Source organism: Protopterus annectens, chromosome 4.part0 (assembly GCF_019279795.1).
Source record: "Protopterus annectens isolate FY-2018-M chromosome 4.part0, PAN1.0, whole genome shotgun sequence".
NCBI classification, from domain to species: domain Eukaryota; kingdom Metazoa; phylum Chordata; order Ceratodontiformes; family Protopteridae; genus Protopterus; species Protopterus annectens.
In genome coordinates this window covers 761,589,991-761,610,251 of record NC_056733.1, presented here as the reverse complement: position 1 = coordinate 761,610,251, position 20,261 = coordinate 761,589,991, and the positions used below count along the sequence as shown (strand labels likewise).

The 20,261-nt window shown below is 42.8% G+C and overlaps 1 protein-coding gene across 1 annotated transcript in view; it reads left to right on the top strand.

Moving 5' to 3' along the window:
• The window catches only part of CHFR (checkpoint with forkhead and ring finger domains), a gene marked incomplete at its 5' end in the record, with an annotated part of 992,863 nt that overhangs the window by 90,121 nt on the left and 882,481 nt on the right, over nt 1-20,261 (top strand). Inside the window, 1 exon segment of the mRNA XM_044068718.1 lies at nt 11,263-11,425. Within this exon segment, the coding sequence (XP_043924653.1) occupies nt 11,263-11,425 (163 nt within the window).

The following is a 20,261-nucleotide window of genomic DNA, read 5'->3' as shown; positions in this document are numbered from 1 at the left end:
AAATTCAGATTCACACACAATGTGTGTGTATTGCCTTGGAGCTGCCTACCTAGACAAACACTGCTTCATCTGCATTGCTTTCAGTACTAGGGCAATCTCTGAGAGAATAAATAAACTTGTTTTGAAGTGACTTTTCCCTGCCCCTCCGGGAAGCTCGTACCAGGCACATTCCTCTGCATCTGGAGCTTCTTCTCTGTCGAGAAGTCTTCCGATAGGCGTAAGGGGGAGAAAGGGGGTGATAGACTAAAGGAGAAATTGGGGGAATCCAGGAAACATTCCCATGGACCATTCGTCCTTTTCTGCTGTTGCTTTGACTCCAGCTGTAAAAATTCCAAAATATTTGGATCCGACCACCATCTCTGAGCTGATACTCATTGGATCCAATGTACCTCCTTTACAGAAGCCCAACTTTTCTTCGGAGTCCATTTCCCTATGTTCTCCCACATTACAGGAGATGATCTTTTACAAGTCTTCTAGACCCCATCTACAGCCTCTTCATTGTGGTCAGTTCAGTCTACCAGAAATCTTTCCAAAGAAAGCATGGATAAAATGTTGAAGTTCCTCAGTACGCAAAGTCATTTGGGGATTCTCCAGTCTCTGGCCATTGTTGGACCCATGAGCCAAGGTCCTTCCTTTCATTCCATTGTTGCTGCCAACCCAGTCTGTCTTCTGGGTTTGGGAACTGTGGATTTGAGTGCTATCCGGAGCTTGTCCACATCACATCCGAAGACTTAGTTGTCTTCTACGCTGATGCCTTCTCTGGTCTGACCGGTTCCAAGCAGCTCCGTTCCTGAATGATTTTAGAGTTGAAACATTGGTGCTGGATGGGGGGGTGGGGGGGGTGATAATTTTTTGAAGATGTCCCTTCCTGTTGGAACCTCGGTGCCGGTCAACTCCATCATCTGCTTCAGAGCCTAGTCAAGTTGGGTTCTGGAATGGCCTGGAGCAGCTATTTCAACTCAAGAATGATTTTGGGTTTTCCCTCATCTTCAGCTTTCGAGACCATTGTTAGAGAGCTGTTCCTATCTGGTGAGAGGACTTCTTTCTCACTCAGCTCCGTCCATCTCCCATCAAATTCCCTTGGGTCCAGATTCCATTCATCCTGTCCCATTGGGATAGCTGACCCCATCAAGCCTCGTGACAGTCCATCTTCCAGACTGTATTTCTTCGTCCAAGTCCTCGCCAGAACATCTCACCATAGATGCTTCTCAGAAGCATGTATGCAAGAAGAGGCACACCGACTCCAATTAGGAGTCCTTAACCAATGACACTGCCTTTGAAGGGGAGGGGTCCCCAAGATCCCTCCTTGAGAACATCTCATTTGGTGAGTTCCTCGAATTGTGAGACAGAAAGATGGGTGATCATCTGAACCCCCTCCCCCAGGAGGGGTCTGTGTTTTTTGAGGCCTTTAGGTCTGGCCCAACTACTTTTTGGATTGTCCCTCCAGTTGATAACGTGGGTGACCTTCTCTCAAAGTGGACTTGGAAGGAGCTAGACATGGCCGAACTGATTTACCGCAAGCCAGATTAGTTCTTAGTGTCACCCAAAGACTATTTGCATTGGAGTAAAGGTCCTGCTGTTGATTCCATGATGATGGTGGTGGTGGTGGCAACCATCAGAAAGGAGCTTGCCTAATAATGCTCTTCTGTCCACCCCCAAAAGAGTTTCCACACCATTGGACAGATTTTGGAAATGGGTAGTATGTGCATCAACAACCTTCACACCGAGGGCGCTGAACTACTTGACATATGTCTCGCGATTACAGAGAGAGATTTGACAGAGGAACTCTTGAAATCTCTCTCCAGGTGTAGCTCTGCAGAGAATGAGAAAACTTTGGACTTGCTACCCAGTCCCTTTCCAGTGTGTTGTTGCACCTGATTTTTAACACTAAAGAGTTCTTTGAGAGCAGCAGGCACTGGCATAACCTTAAGGAGATATTCCTGATTGCGCTTGTGTGACTTTGCAGAGTATTTCAAGATGCCCTTTGTCAGTGCTCTGTATGATGGCTTGACACTTTTTGGGCTTAAAGCCAGGGACACACACTACAACAGTGAGCAAGACAGAAAGACCCTTTCCGTAGGAATACAATTCTCTACCCACCAGAGATCTTTCTCCAGAAACTGGAAGGGAGAGAAGAAGCTGTGGTCCTGAAAATCAAAAAGATCTCTCCTGAAACTTCTTGGGATAGACCTCCTCCTCTAGGGCAGAAGGGAGAATGGTAGTGGTGGGTGTTGCCTCTGTAGCAGAGGTTGCTCACAAAAGTAAAGGTTTCCATGGTCCTTCCTCCAAGTGCCCTTACTAGTGCTTGAACAGTTGCCCGACTGTTGCATTGTTGCAGTCTGAGGCATGCTTATCTCTGTACGTGGGTGCAGAAGATCATAACCAGAGGCAGATCATTCCCCTTTTTATCCTTGCCATCAAGAAAGCTCCCTACATTCCATCCTCCCAAAGAAAAACAGTAGCTCGAAGTAAAACGGTTGCTAGATAAGTGAGTTATCCAGCAGGTCCCACCAGATGTACACTGATCCAGGACTTACTCAAGATTTTTTGGTACCAATAAAGAACAGTGGCCTCAGGCCAGTTTTAGACCACAGTCATCTCAATCAGTATGTCAAAGTTCTGGATGGTTGCAGTACAGTTTTCCTGTTCTTGAGAGAGGATGACTGGATGTACTCAGATCTTTAGGATGTTTTTCGTGTTTCACTGTTGCAGTCATTACATTTGGGTAATCTGCTGACAGGTTGCCCTCAGTTGGCGTGATTAACGAAGTCTTGGGTCTTGTGTCGGTTGCTGTCCCTTCTTCCATGACGGCAGGTCATCAGGGGTATAAAACATGCAGCCGACGCCATTACATCAGTCTTTCTTGCCGTGCGGTGCCCGAAGCAGAAGCAGTTCGCAAGTGCCGGTCGTCCGACTCCTGAAATTTTCTTTTTTGAGTTCAGAACCAAAGTCTTCAACTAAAAAGCTAAGTACCCCATTGGGGAAACTTTTTCCTGATCCTTACCGATGTCAGTAAAAGTTAATAATTGTATTACTTGTGGGAAGCAAATACCTCATAAGGGCTTTCATTTGTGCTGTATTCCTTGCCTAGGCCCTGACCACGACGTACCTTGCTGTTGGTTCTGTGCTTTATTTAATCAATGCACAATCCGTTGTCAGTACATTTTTGCTTCTAAATATTTTGGCTCACGGTTTAATTATCCAGAAATGACGTCGGTTAGAAATCCGACTACTGGAATACCTAAAAAACGCAAAGAAAGACAGGCCGTTGAGGTCCAAAACTGCCAACGATGCTTCTCCTAAGCCAATCGCCAGTTCGCTGGTACTCAGTGAGGCGCTTTCCCAGCCCCTGATACCTGCTACTTCTGATTCGCAGGCCTCTACTGAGACCCATTCAGAGTCCGGTATGCCGCGAGATGCTTCAGTTTTGGAACCGAAGGATGTCTTTACCTTGGATGGGTCCGGAGCTGCTGTGCAGGCACCGGCTTCTGAGGGTGTATTCAGGCCTACAGATTTGTATGTTAAACCGATGCTATCTTCAATATTAAGGCCAAAAACCCGAACTATGTCTAAAATACTGATGCCTAGGCCACATGTGCAGGTCCCTATGCCTAAAAAACAAATGATCAAAATGGCTGAAGATTTAATTACTCTAGTCAGGGATAGTCAACCCCCCCCCCCCCCCCCTTCTAAGAGGCCTAGGCAAGACATTGACTATGAATCTTCTGAACAGGATTCTATTTCTTCTGCCTCTTCTAATGAACAGGATTTGTCTATACCTACGTATGAGGACTCTGATGCAGAGGATTCCATATCTTCTACTTCTCCCCCTGAGGATTTTTCGTTTGAGGAAACTTTACATACCTTAAGGGAACATTTCCTCTGGGAAAGTCAGGATTTTTCTGAATTTAAAAAGAGGTTTGGGGATTTTTTTCTTCTTCCTCAACATAGGCCTTTGGCTATGCCTCCTGTTCTAGACATTGTTGATGATGTGTTTTCAGAATCTAGTATGGCTCCTGATTCTCTGCCTCTGGCTCCTTGTAAGCCGGACAGATATTATAGGGTTCCTGACTCCCACAAATTCCTTTTCAAAAATCCTGTTGCGGGTCCTGAAACCATTTCTCAGGGCCCCAAGGGCATTAGGGCTTCTACTGCTAAAAATCCTACCCCATCTGATAGAGATTCCAGGACACTGGATAGATGGGGTAAGAAGGTCTACACTTCTGCAACCTTGGCAATCAGGGCTTTAAACAGTCAATTCCATATGCTAAAATATCAACAGCGTATCATGGGACTGCTTAAACAAAAAATTATGTTGATCTCTGTGTGGAAAATAAAGATTTACAGGATTTATTGCATTCAGCTGAACAAGTTGGAAAACATACTTTGCAGTGTGGTGTTGATTCTTTGGAGGCCTCTTGCAGGGCTACTGTAACTGGGTCTGTGCTAAGGAGGCATGCTTGGCTCAAAGGGCAATCTCTGCCTGATCATGTTAAAGTAAAACTCTTGGATGCTCCTTTACAACAGGACCGTCTCTTTGGTAATAAGGCTGAAGAAGTTCTAAAAAAGATGGAAGATGAAGCTAAATCTATGCAAACTGTGAAAGATTTCTTGCAAGTGCAACCTCCAAGATTTAGTAGGCACTGGCTTACTAAGAACTGGTCCTTTCCAGTTCCTTCAAGAGCCACTCAAGTCAAACCCAGACATTCCAAAGGCTCCAGGTTTCAGTTCCAAGGGACTTTCAGAACTAAGCAATGGGCTGCCTCCTCTTCCAAATCTGGAAACAACAAAATACATGTATGGTAAGCAGTCTCAATGACTTTCCTCTAGACTTACCAAGCACTTACCTTTTAGCCGCCCCTTTGGGGGGAAAACTGGCTCTTCATGCAAAAAACTGGCAACTTATAACCCAGGACAAATGAGTTTTAAATATAGTATCCCAGGGATACAGATTTCATTTCCACATGTTACCAACTCCAAACAGGACCAACTCCAAACAGATGGTCAGATCTGCCCCCAAATCAGTGGGCAGAGGCCCAGAAACAAGTACGTTCCCTCATGAACATGGGGGCTATTCAACTAGTACCAGAAGAGGAAAAGGGGCAAGGTTTCTATTCCAGACTTTTCCTGGTACCCAGAAAAGACAAAACATGGCGTCCAATTCTGGACTTATCTACTCTAAACACCTTTCTGGACATTCCAAAACTCAAGATGCTGACTCTTCACCATTTACTTCCTGTGCTAGGCAAAGATGCCTGGTTGGCAACTCTAGATTTAAAAGAGGCTTACCTGAATATCCCAATCAGGGAATCTTGCAGAAGATGCCTCCGTTTCAAAGTAGGCTACTTGCATTACCAGTTTTCTGCACTGCCCGTTTGCTTATCTACTGCGCCCAGGATCTTTATAAAGTGCCTGGCTCCAGTAATTGCATTTTGCAGGCAAAGAAATATTCAAATATATCCATACCTGGACGATTGTCTAATTCAGTTAGAAAACAAGGACATTCTTCTAAAACATCTGGCGTTTGTAAAAAGGGTTCTAACTTGTCTAGGGTACACTATAAATGAAAAGAAATCTCAAATGGTACCGTCTCAAAAAATTACATTCCTGGGTGCAAGCCTGAATACAACTGCCCAGATGGCTTTCCTTATGCCAGAAAAGCAAATTCATTTGGTGACTTACTTCAAACAGAGGGCCACAAAAAAACTGCTTTCTGCAAGGCAAATAATGCAAGCCTTGGGGTTCATGGCCTCCTGCATTCTTCTAATTCCATGTACAAGACTGCATATGAGGAAACTTCAGTGGTATTTAAAAAGTCTATGGAGTCAACATTGTCACAACCTGGAAACCATGATTCCTATCATACCTTGCCTGTGCCTAGAGTTCCTATAGTGGGCAGAGGCCTGCCACCACAACAAGGGACTGCCATTCACACCAGCCCCTGCTGCCCAAACCCTAACTACAGATGCATCAGACTATGCATGGGGGGGGCTCATCTGGCAGAGAAGTGCATTCAGGGCAAATGGAGTCCAAATCAAATGCACCTTCATATAAATCAAAAAGAAATGCTAGCTGTACAGAATGCACAGACAGCCTTCAAGGACTACCTTCATCCAGGACATTTACTGATAAAGACGAACAACACCACGGTTATGTGGTACATAAACTAGCAGGGGGGGTACACACTCCTACCACCTCTGCAGACTAGCCATGGCATTGTGGAACATGGCCTTGAGCTATCAAGTACAACTACAAGCTCAATTCCTGCCAGGAAAGCTGAACAATCTGGCAGACAAACTAAGCAGAAATCTCATGGACCCACATGAATGGAAACTGGAACCATGGATTTTCAACATGTTGACTCGCAAATGGGGGAGCCCAGACATAGATCTTTTTGCCTCACCCCAGAACTATCAGTTGGACAAATTATTCACAAGAACTCATCACAAAAAAGCCTGGAAAGTGGATGCTCTGACCTTCTATGCTTTTCCCCCTCTGCCTCTGCTCTCCAGAGTTTCTACTAAAAGTCAAACGGGACAAACCAAAAAGGATTCTGATTGCTCCAGACTGGCCTCGGAAACACTCGTACCCACTCCTGCGCAGTCTGTCACACATTTCACCATGGCACCTGCCTCAGACACCTTCCTTACTGTCTCAGCAGAACAACCAAATTCTGCACCCTCCGCTCCAAACTCTGAATCTTGCAGCGTGGCTAATCACCTAAATTCATCCTTAGCACCCCTCAGCAAACCTGTGATGGATGTCATTTTGGAGGCGAGAAGACAAATGGAAAAGATTCTGTGCCTGGAATCAATCTCAGGGGATAAGCACAGCAGTGCCCCAACATTCCTCAGATTTTGCAATACTTAACTGAGATGTTTCATAAGGGCCATTCCATAAAAATCCATGCCTCAGCCATTTCAGCTCATTACAACACAGAACCTCCCCTCTTCTCTCATCCTCTGCTAAAGCAGTATCTCAGAGGGGCCAAAAACTTAAGACCACCAAGGAGAGCTCCAACCCCTGCCTGGGACCTTAACTTTGTATTGGAGAAACTCAGTCTTCCTCCTTTTGAACCAGCTGCTACTGCAGACTTAAAATTTCTCTCCTGGAAAACAGCCTTCCTTTTGGCAGTCACTTCAGCTAGAAGGATTTCTGAATTACAGGCTCTTATGGCCGTGGAGCCTTTCATTATCTTTCATGTGGACAGGGTGTCTCCCAGGACCAACCCATTCTTCATGCCCAAGGTGGTATCCAGTGTGGCTCTTAATCAGACCATTCATTTGCCAACTTTCTTTCCCAATCCACAGAACAAGGGGGAGCGGATTCTGCATTCATTAGATGTACACAGGCAACTTAGATTTTACTTGAACAGGACTAAATCTCAAAGAAAATATGAACAACTGCTAGTAGCATTTGCTGCAGGGGCAGAGGGAAAGGATATTTCAAAGCAAACTATTTCCAAATGGATAAGCCATTGTATTCATTTCTGCTCTAAGCACCATGGAAAAACTATCCCTCAGGAGATCAGATCCCATTCTACCAGGGCTGCATCTACCTCCACAGCCTTTCTCAGAGGTGTTCCTACCAGGGATATTCTAGAAGCTGCTACCTTGAGTTCAGTTCATACTTTCACCAAACATTATCATTTACCAATTTTCTCTAAATCCAGAGCTGGCTTTGCCACTGCTGTTCTGCAGGGCCTTATAGCCGGTCCTAATGCTGTATAAATCCATCCTCCCAACCGTAGCTTTGGGAATCTACCCAAATGTAATGACTGTAACAGTGAAACACGAAGAACATAGTACAGTTGTGTACACTTACCATAGATGAGATGTTCAAGTGTATTCACTGTTGTAGTCCTGGTTACCCTCCCTCCAGCCCCCTGTTTTTTCTCTTACTATGCCTCTACTTTCTTTTACTACACTTGTAAGCCTTTTTGGTGTATTTGCTTTTGGTTGGAGGTATACTTTTGGTATTTTATATTTTTGGCTCCCCATTTGGGGGGGGCACCTGACATCTGGGGCAAGGAAAACTGATGTTATAGCGTCGGCTGCATGTTTTATACCCCTGACGACCTGACGTCATGGAAGAAGGGACAGCAACCGACGCAGGACCCAATACTTTGTTAATCAGGCCAACTGAGGGGGGCAACCTGCCAGCAGATTACCCAAATGTAATGACTGCAACAGCGAATACATTCGAACATCTACATTTATGGTAAGTGTACACAATTGTACTATGCATGCTACCACATGATGATGGACAGGTCATCTAGAAGGTTTCTCTGCTTCACCTGGGAGCCAGTCATTTCCTATTTAGGTTCTCACCCTTTGGTCTTACTACAGCTCCCCCAGGTTTTCACCAGGTGTATGGCAGTGGTCGCAGTTCATCTCCTACTGCAAGGGTTTGAGTGTTCCCATATCTGGGCGAGTAACTCATCTCCACCTCCACCAGGAATCTTCTCATCTGTTCCAGGGATTCCTTGCTCTGGGTATTACAGTGAATTTGAGCACATCCAAGTTTCTACCTGTTCAGACCATACAGTTTATAAGTGCACACCTAGATACAAGGTTGAGAGACTTCCAGAGAGCAGGTTTGCCACCCTGCACAACTAAGCATTAGAAGACCTTTCCTGCCAGAAGCCACCAGTGAAACTGATTCTTTGCCTTCTAGGATTGATGGCTGCATTCCATTACCCTGGTCCCTCTAGCCAGTTATCACATGAGGGTTCTTCAGTGGACATTTTCAGAATTTCCAAATATGTCTAATAAACATTTGCAGAATATACAAACTCTGGTGGCTGAAGTCCCAGAAGGTCTCCTTTTTTGATCTTGCTTCTCTCAAAGCCATGATGACCATGGATGCCCCCAGTTTGGGGGAGGTAGGGGGTGCACCACATGGGTAGGACTGTCCAAGGCATGTGGTCCCTTTCTTAGGCCAATCTTCATATCAGTATTCTGGAGATGAAGGCAATTCTCTTAGGATTGCAGGCATTCCAGCACTCCCTCCTTCTAGGAGTGATATCAGTTCAGATGGACAGTTTTGTCAGTAGTCTGACAAATCAACAATCAAAGGGAAATAGGTTCCTACCCTTTTTGTCGAGAGACAATGAGTGTCTGGCAGTGGCTGATGTCTTCCAACTGCTTTCTGGTAGCAACACATGTCACGGGGAAATCCAGTGTTCTACTGGACAGTTTATGTAGGTCTATCCTTCTACCTCATGAGTGGTCTTACAGTGGCAGAGCAGATTTTCTTTTGCTGTGGTTGACTGTGCTGTGATCTCTTTGCTGTCTCTTTCTCAACACTAAGTGCAGCAGGTAAGTTGTCCTGATACTCTTGGGGGGGGGTCACTGAGGGATGCTTTCACCCACATTTGCACCCCCCCAGCTCCTGTACACCTTTAGTTCTACTCCCCATCTCAAAATTTTTATAGAAAGCCTCTGATAGGATAGTTGCCATCATCCTCATTGTCCCTTTCTGGCCTTGACAGGTGTGGTTTCCTTTCCTCTGACCTCATGTGATAAACCATCCATGAGTGCTGGATCCCAATCCAGACCTTTTCTCTTGCTCATTGGGGATGCATCACATGGACATTAAAGCCTGCAAGCTAACCACCTGGTTTCTCCACTTCTAGTGATCCCTAGTCAGTCCAGGCTTTCCTTCCAAGTAATTCATTTTCTTACTTCATCCCAAACATTTACCAGATAGATTTACAAAAACAAATGGAAAAATATTCATTATTAGGGCCTCCCATAGGAATTTGGATTCCTTTTTGATTCCTCTTCCAGATGCTTTAAATTTTCTTGCTTACCTTTTTCATAATGGGCCCAGTTACTCTACTGTCAAAGTCCAGTTAGCTGCCATTTCAAGTTTTTGTATTTGAGAAAATCAGTTGTCTATCACTTCCCTTAGATTACTAAAGGACTTCTGTATGGGTACTTTCCTTCTCAGACCTCCCCTATGAGGATCCTACTCCTCCTTCGGACATCATCATCCTGTTACAAGCTTGAACTGCTCATTGTGGTAAAGGGTACAGGGTTTGAGCCTTTTTATACCTTCATTTGGTACTGTCCGACTCTGAGCAAGTCACTTCACGAGGAAGTGCTCCTGAAGCCTCTCTTACATGCTGTAACAAACAGATTAAAAATGGATAGGGAAATAAATGAGACCGAAGTAAAAATGTGAATCACTGGCATTACTCACTGACTGCACTCCATTGTCAGCAAAAAAAAAGATTTTTAGGATGTTCTCAATAAATTATTGGCATTACTAAGGAAAGCGCACACACACACACACACACACACACACACACACACACACTCTCTCTCTGTTGCAAACTTGACAGATGGTAAGGTTTGTGGTCTCTCCAATATCCTGTTAACATTAGGGTTACTGAGCTGAGAGTGGTGTTAGTTGTTCATTGCTGTAATGATAAGGTCACAAATTGGAGAGTTATTTGTTCCTTGTATGGTAGCCAGTGTTCCTGTATGTATTTTGTAGCATCCAATCTTAAAAGATTCATGGCAGTTAGATGCTGTTGGTCAGTTTTTTCTGTGCCTCTGTTTTGACATTTGACGACTGCTTTTCAAGCAAATGAGAGAGAGATTTCCTGGAGCGGTTGTCCAGCATCAAAACAGCAGCTGATTGGACCCAGACAAATAGCATTAGGGGTGTGTTTGTTTCTTTATTTTTGATTATCGCTTCCACCAGCCAACACTGGGCCCTAGGCAGCTGCCTAGGTTGCCTTGTGCTTGAAACAGACCCATCCCCATTGTTTTGTAGCAACCTTCTAAAGATGACAGCATTGCTTGTGGATTTCTGTAGTTCTCTGCTAGACCTGTATAATTCACAAAATTGTACAATACCATTGCTGTGGCTTGTTAGTCTGTATCTTACTGATGTATTAATTTGTCTTTTTCTTTTTCATGTTAAGAGATTTGTATCCCTGAGATGGGCTTTCTGTGTCACTAATGATTTGGATAACTACTGGTGTAATTTGAGAATCATTATGGAACTCAAACCCAGAACCTTGCTTTGTTTATGTCGTAGTCAACTAATGAAGTGTATTGAAAGATGAATATTCTGTTTAAGGCACATCCTAAGCATTACACATTCTGATTCAGTAACTGAATTTTACTTTTGCCCCTGTGTGGGTGTATAAGAATATGTGCTACAAAGTGTGTGTCATTGTTCAGCAGAAATTTTCCCATAGTTTATTTTCTTGTTTCTTTTCCTCCCCCCAATGGAATGGTAATTCAGGTAGCAGTTGCTTTGACTGCAATCTAAGTGAGCATGGCACTGCAGAGAAGAAGCTGAAAGAAACCTTGACAGATGAAGTGAAGGTAATGATGACAAAGCCAGACAAAATGGAGGAAACTCTCACATGTATTATATGTCAGGAACTGCTGCATGATTGTGTCAGGTAAGCACAGATGTTTTCACATCAAGAAAAGACATTATCTAGTGCACTAACTCACTGGAACAAACTGCAAATAAAGTTCTGAAAATGGCTTTTTTTCGTTATACATGACAGCCATGCTAGACAAAACTTTGCACAGGAGATTCACTTTTTAAATGGCAAAATGTGTCTTGTCTTTGCTCTGTGTATTAATGTAATTATTTAGCAGGATAAGTAATCTCGGCCTACTGAACCCTTTCGTATACAACCCAATGCATAAGCCCAAAGATCTGGAACAAACATACAGTAATAAGGTGAAAAAAAACACACTGGAAGGCACTCGTAGTCTGTAATTGCACCAGGGTATTTCACAGTAAAAAAAAAAAAAAAAAAAAAAAGTAAAATAAAATAAATACATACCATAGCTTTACACAATTCAAAAAAGTTCTGCTATTCTCGGGTATATCTTGCTTCCCCTTCCCCAGCAGGGTGCAGCCTGCTAATACACAGAGATTGTGAGGGTCTCCCTAGTTGTTTCAGACCTGCAAAAATTACAGGGTGAATCAGCAAACAGTGCATGAGAGGCAAGACGGTTGTTCATTTCCCTCCGATAATTTAAGCAGAGATGGTGAAGATCCCCCTACACTTGCCTACCCGCAAAAACTACTAGGTGAACCAGCAAATGGAGCATAAGAAGCAGTAGGTGCAAGGCTATGAATGATGATCCACTTCCTGGACATCCGAAAGTAGAATTATTGCACCAACAATGTTTACATAAATACTACTTCTGAATTTAACAACTTAACAAAAATTGCTGTCATTTCCCATTTTAGGCTTGTGTTCTACTGGAAGGCTGTAAGTAACATCTCTAGTGATTAGATTCTTCCTAACAGCTCTGCGTGTGATAGCTCCATAAGATTTACTCTGAGCTCTTCTCTTGCTTTTAAGCTTCTCTAAATTCTAGATGTTCATCATTAGATCACAGTTGCAGTAATACTAACTTATGTGACATATCCCGTCAAAGATATCATACATCGGGCCAGGCTACAAAAGCTTGGGCGTCTTCCTTTCATGCCAAACTTCTGACTTAAGACCTGTGCATGAGAGTACGTGCTACTCAAGGAATGTGAAAATCCTCAGAACATTCTTGCTGCCAGTTTGTGAAGCAAGACTTCATTAGAATTGTGGTCTTTCAGGCATAAGACCAGTACCAGCCACATTCATTAAGTGCAGCTTAGTGCCCTGTTGGGGACCTTTTCTTTTTTTCCTCTTGTTTTTTCTTATTAAATAGTTATGTCTTGTCATCTAAGATAGGGAAATGTAACTGTGGTCAGCAGATCCCTTCAGTGATAACCATACCAAAGTGCCTTTTTTGTTTAGGACCAGAACATAATTTTTAGAATGTGTACACTTTGTCGATCTTTTGTCCCTAACATGATTAGAAGCCATTTGTCCTCCTCAAACTATATTTGGAAAAAAATGTTTTCAAACTCTAGTGTGCACTTTGATGACATCACAGTAGTCTTTCTTTGACTTTCCACAAGTGTTAAAAAAAAAAAAAAGTCTAAGAAATCAAAAGACCATAAGTTATCACCTTCTTTTATGCAGTCAAAGTTGAATGCGTCTCCATTGAGGTGCTTGATGAGCCCATTGTCCACCCAGTATGTGGACCTGTTCCCACTGTCAAGACCGCTCAGGAGGCTGACAAGGTGCATGCAGCTAGCACATCCCTTCTGACTGTTCAGAAGGCCAACAAGGCCTTGCAGGTAGAACCTAGGCTGGTTATTTCTGAAGGACCTGGAGGTATTTCTCCAATAATTGTCAGGGAAGATGTGCCATTTACCCTCATGGAGATGCATCTGACTTAATCTCTTCATCATAGTGCATCCCAAGAAAAGAAAAAAGAAAAAGAGAGGTTTCCCTTCCGGTAACCACTTTCCCCTAGAGATTTGCAGCAGGAGTGGTTTAATTTTTTTTAAAGCCGTTATGTCTTTACAACTTCTTGAGTTTCATTCTCCTGATTCCTCCACTCCTTGCAAAAGAAAGAGGGAGTCTTCTTCTGAGGAAGAATTTTGATCAGAATCTGAGTCAGAGCATCTGGATTACTCATCCCAGATTCATTCACCCACAGTTCGTAAGTCTGAAGCTGGTGGTACTTAATCTTCAGATTCACCTTAGAGGAAACTTTCTTTTGGAGATATTCATAAAATTATGCAACATTTTAATTGGGAGGACAGACAAATATGTGAAGGAGCAATATTGTAGTTTACTGCACATGAAATTTCCGAAGTCCTGTGCTATCCCCCCTGTTTTGCAGGCTTTGGAAGATACCTTTTTGGATCCTGAAATCTCAGTCTCCTGTACCAAAGGAACCAGACAGGTTCCTGACAGCCCTAAGCATTTGTACAAGAATCCTTCCAATGATCCAGCAGCTATTTCAGTGGAGTCAGTTAAAGCTTATAAACGTCTTTCCCCTTCTGATGCCGTATCAAATTACAAGAATAGCAGGGATTCTGCTACCTTGTCTTTCTGTGCCACAAATCACCAGACCCACGTGATTTGGTATATGCTTTACATTTTTGACAATATGTCTAAATTAATACCAAGCTTACATGACTCTGATCCTAAGACTACCTTCAAAACATTCTCAGCTCTCCCACATAGGTAGCAAGGCAATTCGTCCATTGTAGGCAGGATGCCTTTGTTGCTTCCTCCAGAGCATCTACTACTCAATTAGTCTTAAGGAGGTATTCTTGGCTTTGTCTCCAGGCTCTACCAAATTATGTTAAAGATAAACTTTTGGGTGCACCTTTGGATAAGGACAGACTTGTTTGGATTCGCCTCTACTGCAGAATTCAAAAAATTTAGAGGACAGGAAAAGATAATGCAAGGTTTAAATAACTCTTTGATTTCCCCTTTACTGAGTTCCAGTGAAACTACCTTTCCATGTCCAGTCCGCTTTCCCACAGAAGTCAGAAACAATTTCAGCAGAAAGGAAATAATGTTTCCAAGTAAAAAAAAATGAGAAGAAAAATACAAGTTTGATTACAAAAGGTCCAAGGGATCCTTCTCAGACAAAGGTTCCAGTCTTACCCTGCCCCCCCCCCCCCCACCTTGGTTTCCCTTCCTTCCTTCCTTCCACTTTGAAGAATGATAACATCAGAAGCTTGTGTTTTGAACATCATAAAGAATGATTAGAGAATTCAGTAGAATTCCCCTCCAACTTCTTTGGGAATTCCTCTCATCCTCTCATACCAAAAACATCTGGTCCTTTCATTCCCGTGCAGTCTTTTCCTTCAAGGTGTAATGGAACCTTTCCCTTCTCATCAGAAAGGAAAAGGAGAGACCAATTTTAAATGTATCCATTCTAAATGTGTATGTATTGACATTTAATTTCCAGGAAAGTCTGACTGTGTAGATGCCCATTTTCAGAGGTGGCCCAAGGAGAAAAGCTCCAAATTATTTCAAAAATGTTTAAGAACAATTTTACAAGTTTCAAAAATAATAAAAAAAGTCTAAAGTTTAAATAATTATACCAAATTAGACATCATGTGACAACAATGGTTAAAAATATGTACAACTTAAATGATAATTGTTTACTATTTAGAGAAATGTTAGCCATTTTAGAGAAGTTGGATGTAAGTTTGGATAATACAAACAGGAATTGCAGAGTGAAAGAAAAAAAACAGAGTTATGGCATATTTAGATCAAGAGTCAGGTACGAAAAAGTACTTAGTCCTCTATCTATACATTCTGTAGTTGAGCAAGAACTGAGCCAGGTATTGACTAGGACATCTTTCAGAATGTTTTTAAAAGGACTGGATGGAGGGTATTGGCATGATGGATATAGGTAGAGAGTTTCAGGCCTTAGCATCATTGTATGAGTACAGATCATGCCCAGCAGATTTGATAGATTTGTAGACTAGAGAGTTGTTTTTGGTCACTTGATAATAACGACCAAGTGGGAATATTTCTGTATAGAATGGTATTTACAGCAGGACAAGCAGATGGATGCTTGATCATTTTATAGGTGATAAGAAAGTGTGTATGTTAGTTGATGGGATAGTTGTAACCAATTTAGGCTTTTTAGTGCTGTACAGTGGTGGGTTCTAAAAGGGGTATTTCATGCAGATTTACCCACTTTGTTATAGTGTTGCTCATGTTTTGCATTTTGTGATGCCCGGAGGTTATTAAGGATGGAAGTACCATAAAGTAGTGAGGGGAGCAGATAAGTAGTGGCAAGTATACTTTTTGTTGCATTGGTGAGAATGTTTTTGGCTGTATAAAGCATCCCTAGTTTTTGGTGATTTTTAATGAAATTTTGTATATGCAGGTCCAATTTAAGATTACTGTTTCCTTAAAGTTACTTCAGTAGTTGTATTGTTAAGAGAGTGGATTTTAAATGTCATTCTCTGATGAGAGAGGAATTCTTTGGGGAAAAGCAGTAGTTTTAGTTTTGTTTTGTTGTTTTTGGAGGGTGGGAGGAGTTGTATGAGTTTTGAGTTACAAAGCCATGTTTCAGTAACTGTTAAACTTCCTGAGTAATTTGTTTAGATGTGTCGTGTTGTCTGATGTGCATATGAGTGTGTAGTTATCTCTATATTGCATTAGATAAGCTTGTTATGTTTGTGTATATGGTGTTGGTGAGAATGTAAAAAAAAAAGAGGAGACCCAGGATATAGCCTTGTGGTTCACCGGGGGTTGGACAGGTTATATGTTGTTTTATAAACATGATCTGTGAGATGTCTGGTTGTGTACATTGGGAGAGTCTGACATTGTACCTGTGGTGGTGAATTTACTAGGATCCGGTCTAACAAGAATTTTGATGTCTTGCTGTAATATGTTAAATATGAGACCGTATAAGTTCATACTGGAAGTAGGGGAGTTAAACGTCATATCCGACCAATCGATATTGACATAACCTAGTAGTATTTTTTTATGGAATTGTTATGGATGTCCAGAGTAGGGTTTCTTTCATATAAACGTATTGTCACCTGCATGAATGTAAAGGGTAGTAATACGTATTTGTTTATTTTCAAAAAAGTAATAAGAAGCTCTGATAAACTGAATTTTGGTATTGGTGTGTTGTAGGGGGAAATGTGGTAGTTGGGAAATACTAAAGTAAGACCACCACTTTTCCTCATTATATGGTCATTACAAATGATATTATAGAAAGGGGTGTAATTTCAGAGTTAGTTATGCTGGGATTAAGCCAATTTTCAGTTGTGGATATAGTGTCGGGCTTGTGTTGGATAATCCAGACAATGTAGTTCAGTAGATGTTCATTATATTGATCACTGCTGCATTAGCCTTTGCTATAAGGGTTGTATCATGCATAGTATACAGCAGCCAGCCAGGTTCCAAAACTGCAGGGCACCTTTCACACACCCAGACATTCAGGCTGCTCTTGCTGAGCTAACTAAAAAGACAGGTTTGGGTGCCAAGCCCTTCAGAGCTTTCCTGCCACCAAAGAGTATGTCGCAGTGAGTCTTTTGAGGCTTGATGATCAGCTTCTGCTGCTCCTTTGCTAGACAGCTAAGTTCCCTTTGGGGGAAAAAATTCCATTTTAAAAACTGATTCATACACTTTTCTGTTAAGGAGAGTTATTTTAAAGCTAGGAGTTTGTGTTTTAATATACTGTCATGAGACTTAGTGTAGTTTTAAATGAGAGCACTCTTTATTTCATGTCATTTTCAAAGTTGATCTGATGTTGTCATTTTCATTCATTCCTTAACTTTTAATTTTTTTTCTTAGAGCTTCCATTTCCTTATAAAACGTATTCTTTATAGAGCTGTCCTTCCTTATTCTTACCCTTATTGGTGTAAATCTTAATACCATCGTAGGTATTCCCCTTTGTTGTACTTGTTAGTACTTCTTTGCTTACCATTGTTGGTAACCTTCTTCACCTATCCCTTTTTTCCTTTAGAAAAAAAAATTGTCTTTATATTTTTTCATGTACTTGTTATTTAAGTATTTCTTTAGTTCTTAAAAATGTCTGAGAAGCCTTCAAGTTTTAAAAAATGTACGGCCTGTGGCCATAAAATTCCTTTGTCAGCTGCGTACTCTAAATAAATTTATTGTTTAGGTCCTGCGCATCTAGACTCAACTTGTGACATTTGCAAAGCTTTAAATCCTAGAGCTTTGAGAGATTGGAAAAATAAACCGATTATTAAGAGGTTTGTTTCCTTCTAAGTTCTCATCAGCATCATCTGGGGCTCAAACCCCTCCCCCTAAAAAAATGCAAAAAAAATGTTCCCTGGATCCGACCTTTCCTTCTACTCCAGGTTCTGAACCTCTTTGCAAAGTTTCTAAAACTTCAGATCCAAAGTCTAAGCCTGAAAAGTCTCCTTGGATCCAATCATCACCATTGGTCTTGGATTCTGTTTCCTCTTGCCTCCCTTCTCCATTCTTGGATAGGTCTCCTAGACGTCCTCATTCAAGACCACTGTTGACAGCATCTTCCACTCGTTCCTCCAGAAGTCTGACCGAAGCTGTTTTGGACAGGATGATGAATTTTCTCTTGATGCAGATTCAAATGGGGGATGTTTTTTGTATTTCTCTGTTGCAGTCATCACTTGTGGGGTTATCCCTGCTGGGTAGCCCTCTGCCAGCCTGAATACCACAGTAAAGGTTTCCCTGCTGCATCAGCTGTTCTGTGAGTGTGGCTGATGTCAGGTCGTCAGGGCTATAAAGGGAGACAGCTGATGCCATTACATCAGTCTTTCTTGCCGTGGAGCCCGAAGCAGAAGCAGTTTTGCGAGTGCATCGGTCGGCCGTTGCCAGAGTGAGGTCAACCATCTAAAGCTAAGTACCCCATTGGGGAATCTTTTCTTGCCATAAACTGATGTCAGAGAAAGTTAATAATTTTCTCAGTTGTGGAAAGCAGATCCCACGCTGAGACTTCCATTCTCTGCGTCATTTGTTTAAGCCCAGACCATGACATTCTAGGGTGTCGGTTCTGTGCCACCTTTAATGCTCGTACTCTTAGAAGAAAAGCTGATAATTGTAGCAAGGCATTTTAGACAGTCAACTTTTATTCAAAGTAAGGCTATAGCTGAACTCAGTGAAGCGCCTTTGCAGCCCCTGATGACAGCCAACGAACCATTGCGGGCCTCTACGGAGACCCATTTGGAGTCTGGTAGGCTGTTGGATCAGCCTCCTCCTGCCGGGACATCGCTTTTTCCCTAACACTGTTTGGTCTGGTGCCTCTTTGCAGGCACCGGCTTCCACTGAGACCCCACCGACATCCGAAGTAAGAATTAGACCGACAAAGCCCTCGGTCAAATTGACTCTGTATAAGGCTTCTGACCCAGCTAGGCCCAAGCCTAAATCTACCTCCAAAAAGGTTTCTTCCCAGGTCCCCAGCCACTGACCTACTACTAGCCAGCCTGCCCCTCAGTCACAGCAATTGCTCAGAATGGCAGAAGACCTGATGACTCTGATCAGGGGTAACCAATCCCACCCTCCTACACCAGCCAAAAGAAAAAAAAGACACCTGCCTAGATGTCCTCATTGACCAGGAATCAGTTTATTCTTTTCTAGAGGAGTCTGACATGGAAGACCAGCCCTTAGTAGCATTTAGGACTCTGAAGCTGATAACCCCATTCCGTCTGCCTCTTCCCCTGAGGACCTTTCTTTTGGGGAAGCTCTAAATACTCTCAAAGAGCATTTTCAGTGGGAGGTCCAGGACTACCCCCAGTCTAAAAAGAGACTAAGGGAATTTCTTGATTTGCCTCAGCATAAGCCTCTGGCCATTCCCCCCATCCTCAATGTTGTAGAGGATGTTTTCCTAGAATCTGCCCTCTCTCCAGATTCTCTCCCTTCAGCACCCAGGAAACCTGACGGATACTACAGAGTGCAAGACTCACACAAATACCTTTTTAAAAACCCTGCTGCAGACCCTTAAGTAATTACTCAAGGTCCTAAGGGAGCTAGGGCTAGCTCTTCTAAAAACCCCATCCCAACAGACAAGGAAAGCAGAGCTTTAGACAGGATGGGTAAAAATTTTACACCTCAGCCACTTTAGCTGTGAGGGCATTAAATTGCTAATTTCATATGATAAAATTTTAGCAGAATGTGCTGGAACTGATTAAACAGAAAATATCTGCCATGCCTGACAGTAGCACTACCAGAGAATTATCCAACCTCATACAATCTAGCTCTCAGGTAGCAAAGCACTCCTTGCATTGTGGTTTTGATACCTTAGAAACCTCTACCAGGGCTGCAGCTACAAGATCAGTTATCAGAAGGCATGCCTGGTTAAGGGAGCAACTTTTGCATGACCAGGTAAAATCCAAACTTTTATATGCCTCTCTGGATAAGGAGCAGTTGTTTGGCCCAAAGGCCAAGGGGGTCATCAAGAAAATGTAGGAGAAAGCCAAATCCATGCAGACTGTCGAGGCTTTTTTGCAGGTACAACCACCCAGTTTCAGCAGAAACTTCCCTACTAAGCACTGGTCCTTTCCCTCTCATGCAAAGCCAGTGCAGAGAAAGGGATGCAGGGACAGAATCCCCAAGGCGCAGGCACACAGCCAACAAAGAACTAGGCAGTGGTCCACTGTTGCTTCAGGGCAGGGAAGTTCTAAGCCCACTACTTCACCAGGGACTCACAATGACTCCCTACTCCCCCCCCCCCCCCAAGGTCTTCAGACAAGCTAGGAGGAAGACTCTCCATTTTCCTAGAAAACTGGCAAGCCATCACCTCAGATCTATGGGTCCTGAAAATTATTACCCGAGGGTACAGATTCTATTTCAGAGAAAAACCAAGGAGGTCAGGTTGGCCAGACGTCCCTGCTCACCAGACAGTAGAAGCTATTCGTCAGATCCAAAAACTTTATGCCCAGGACGCTATTGAACCCGT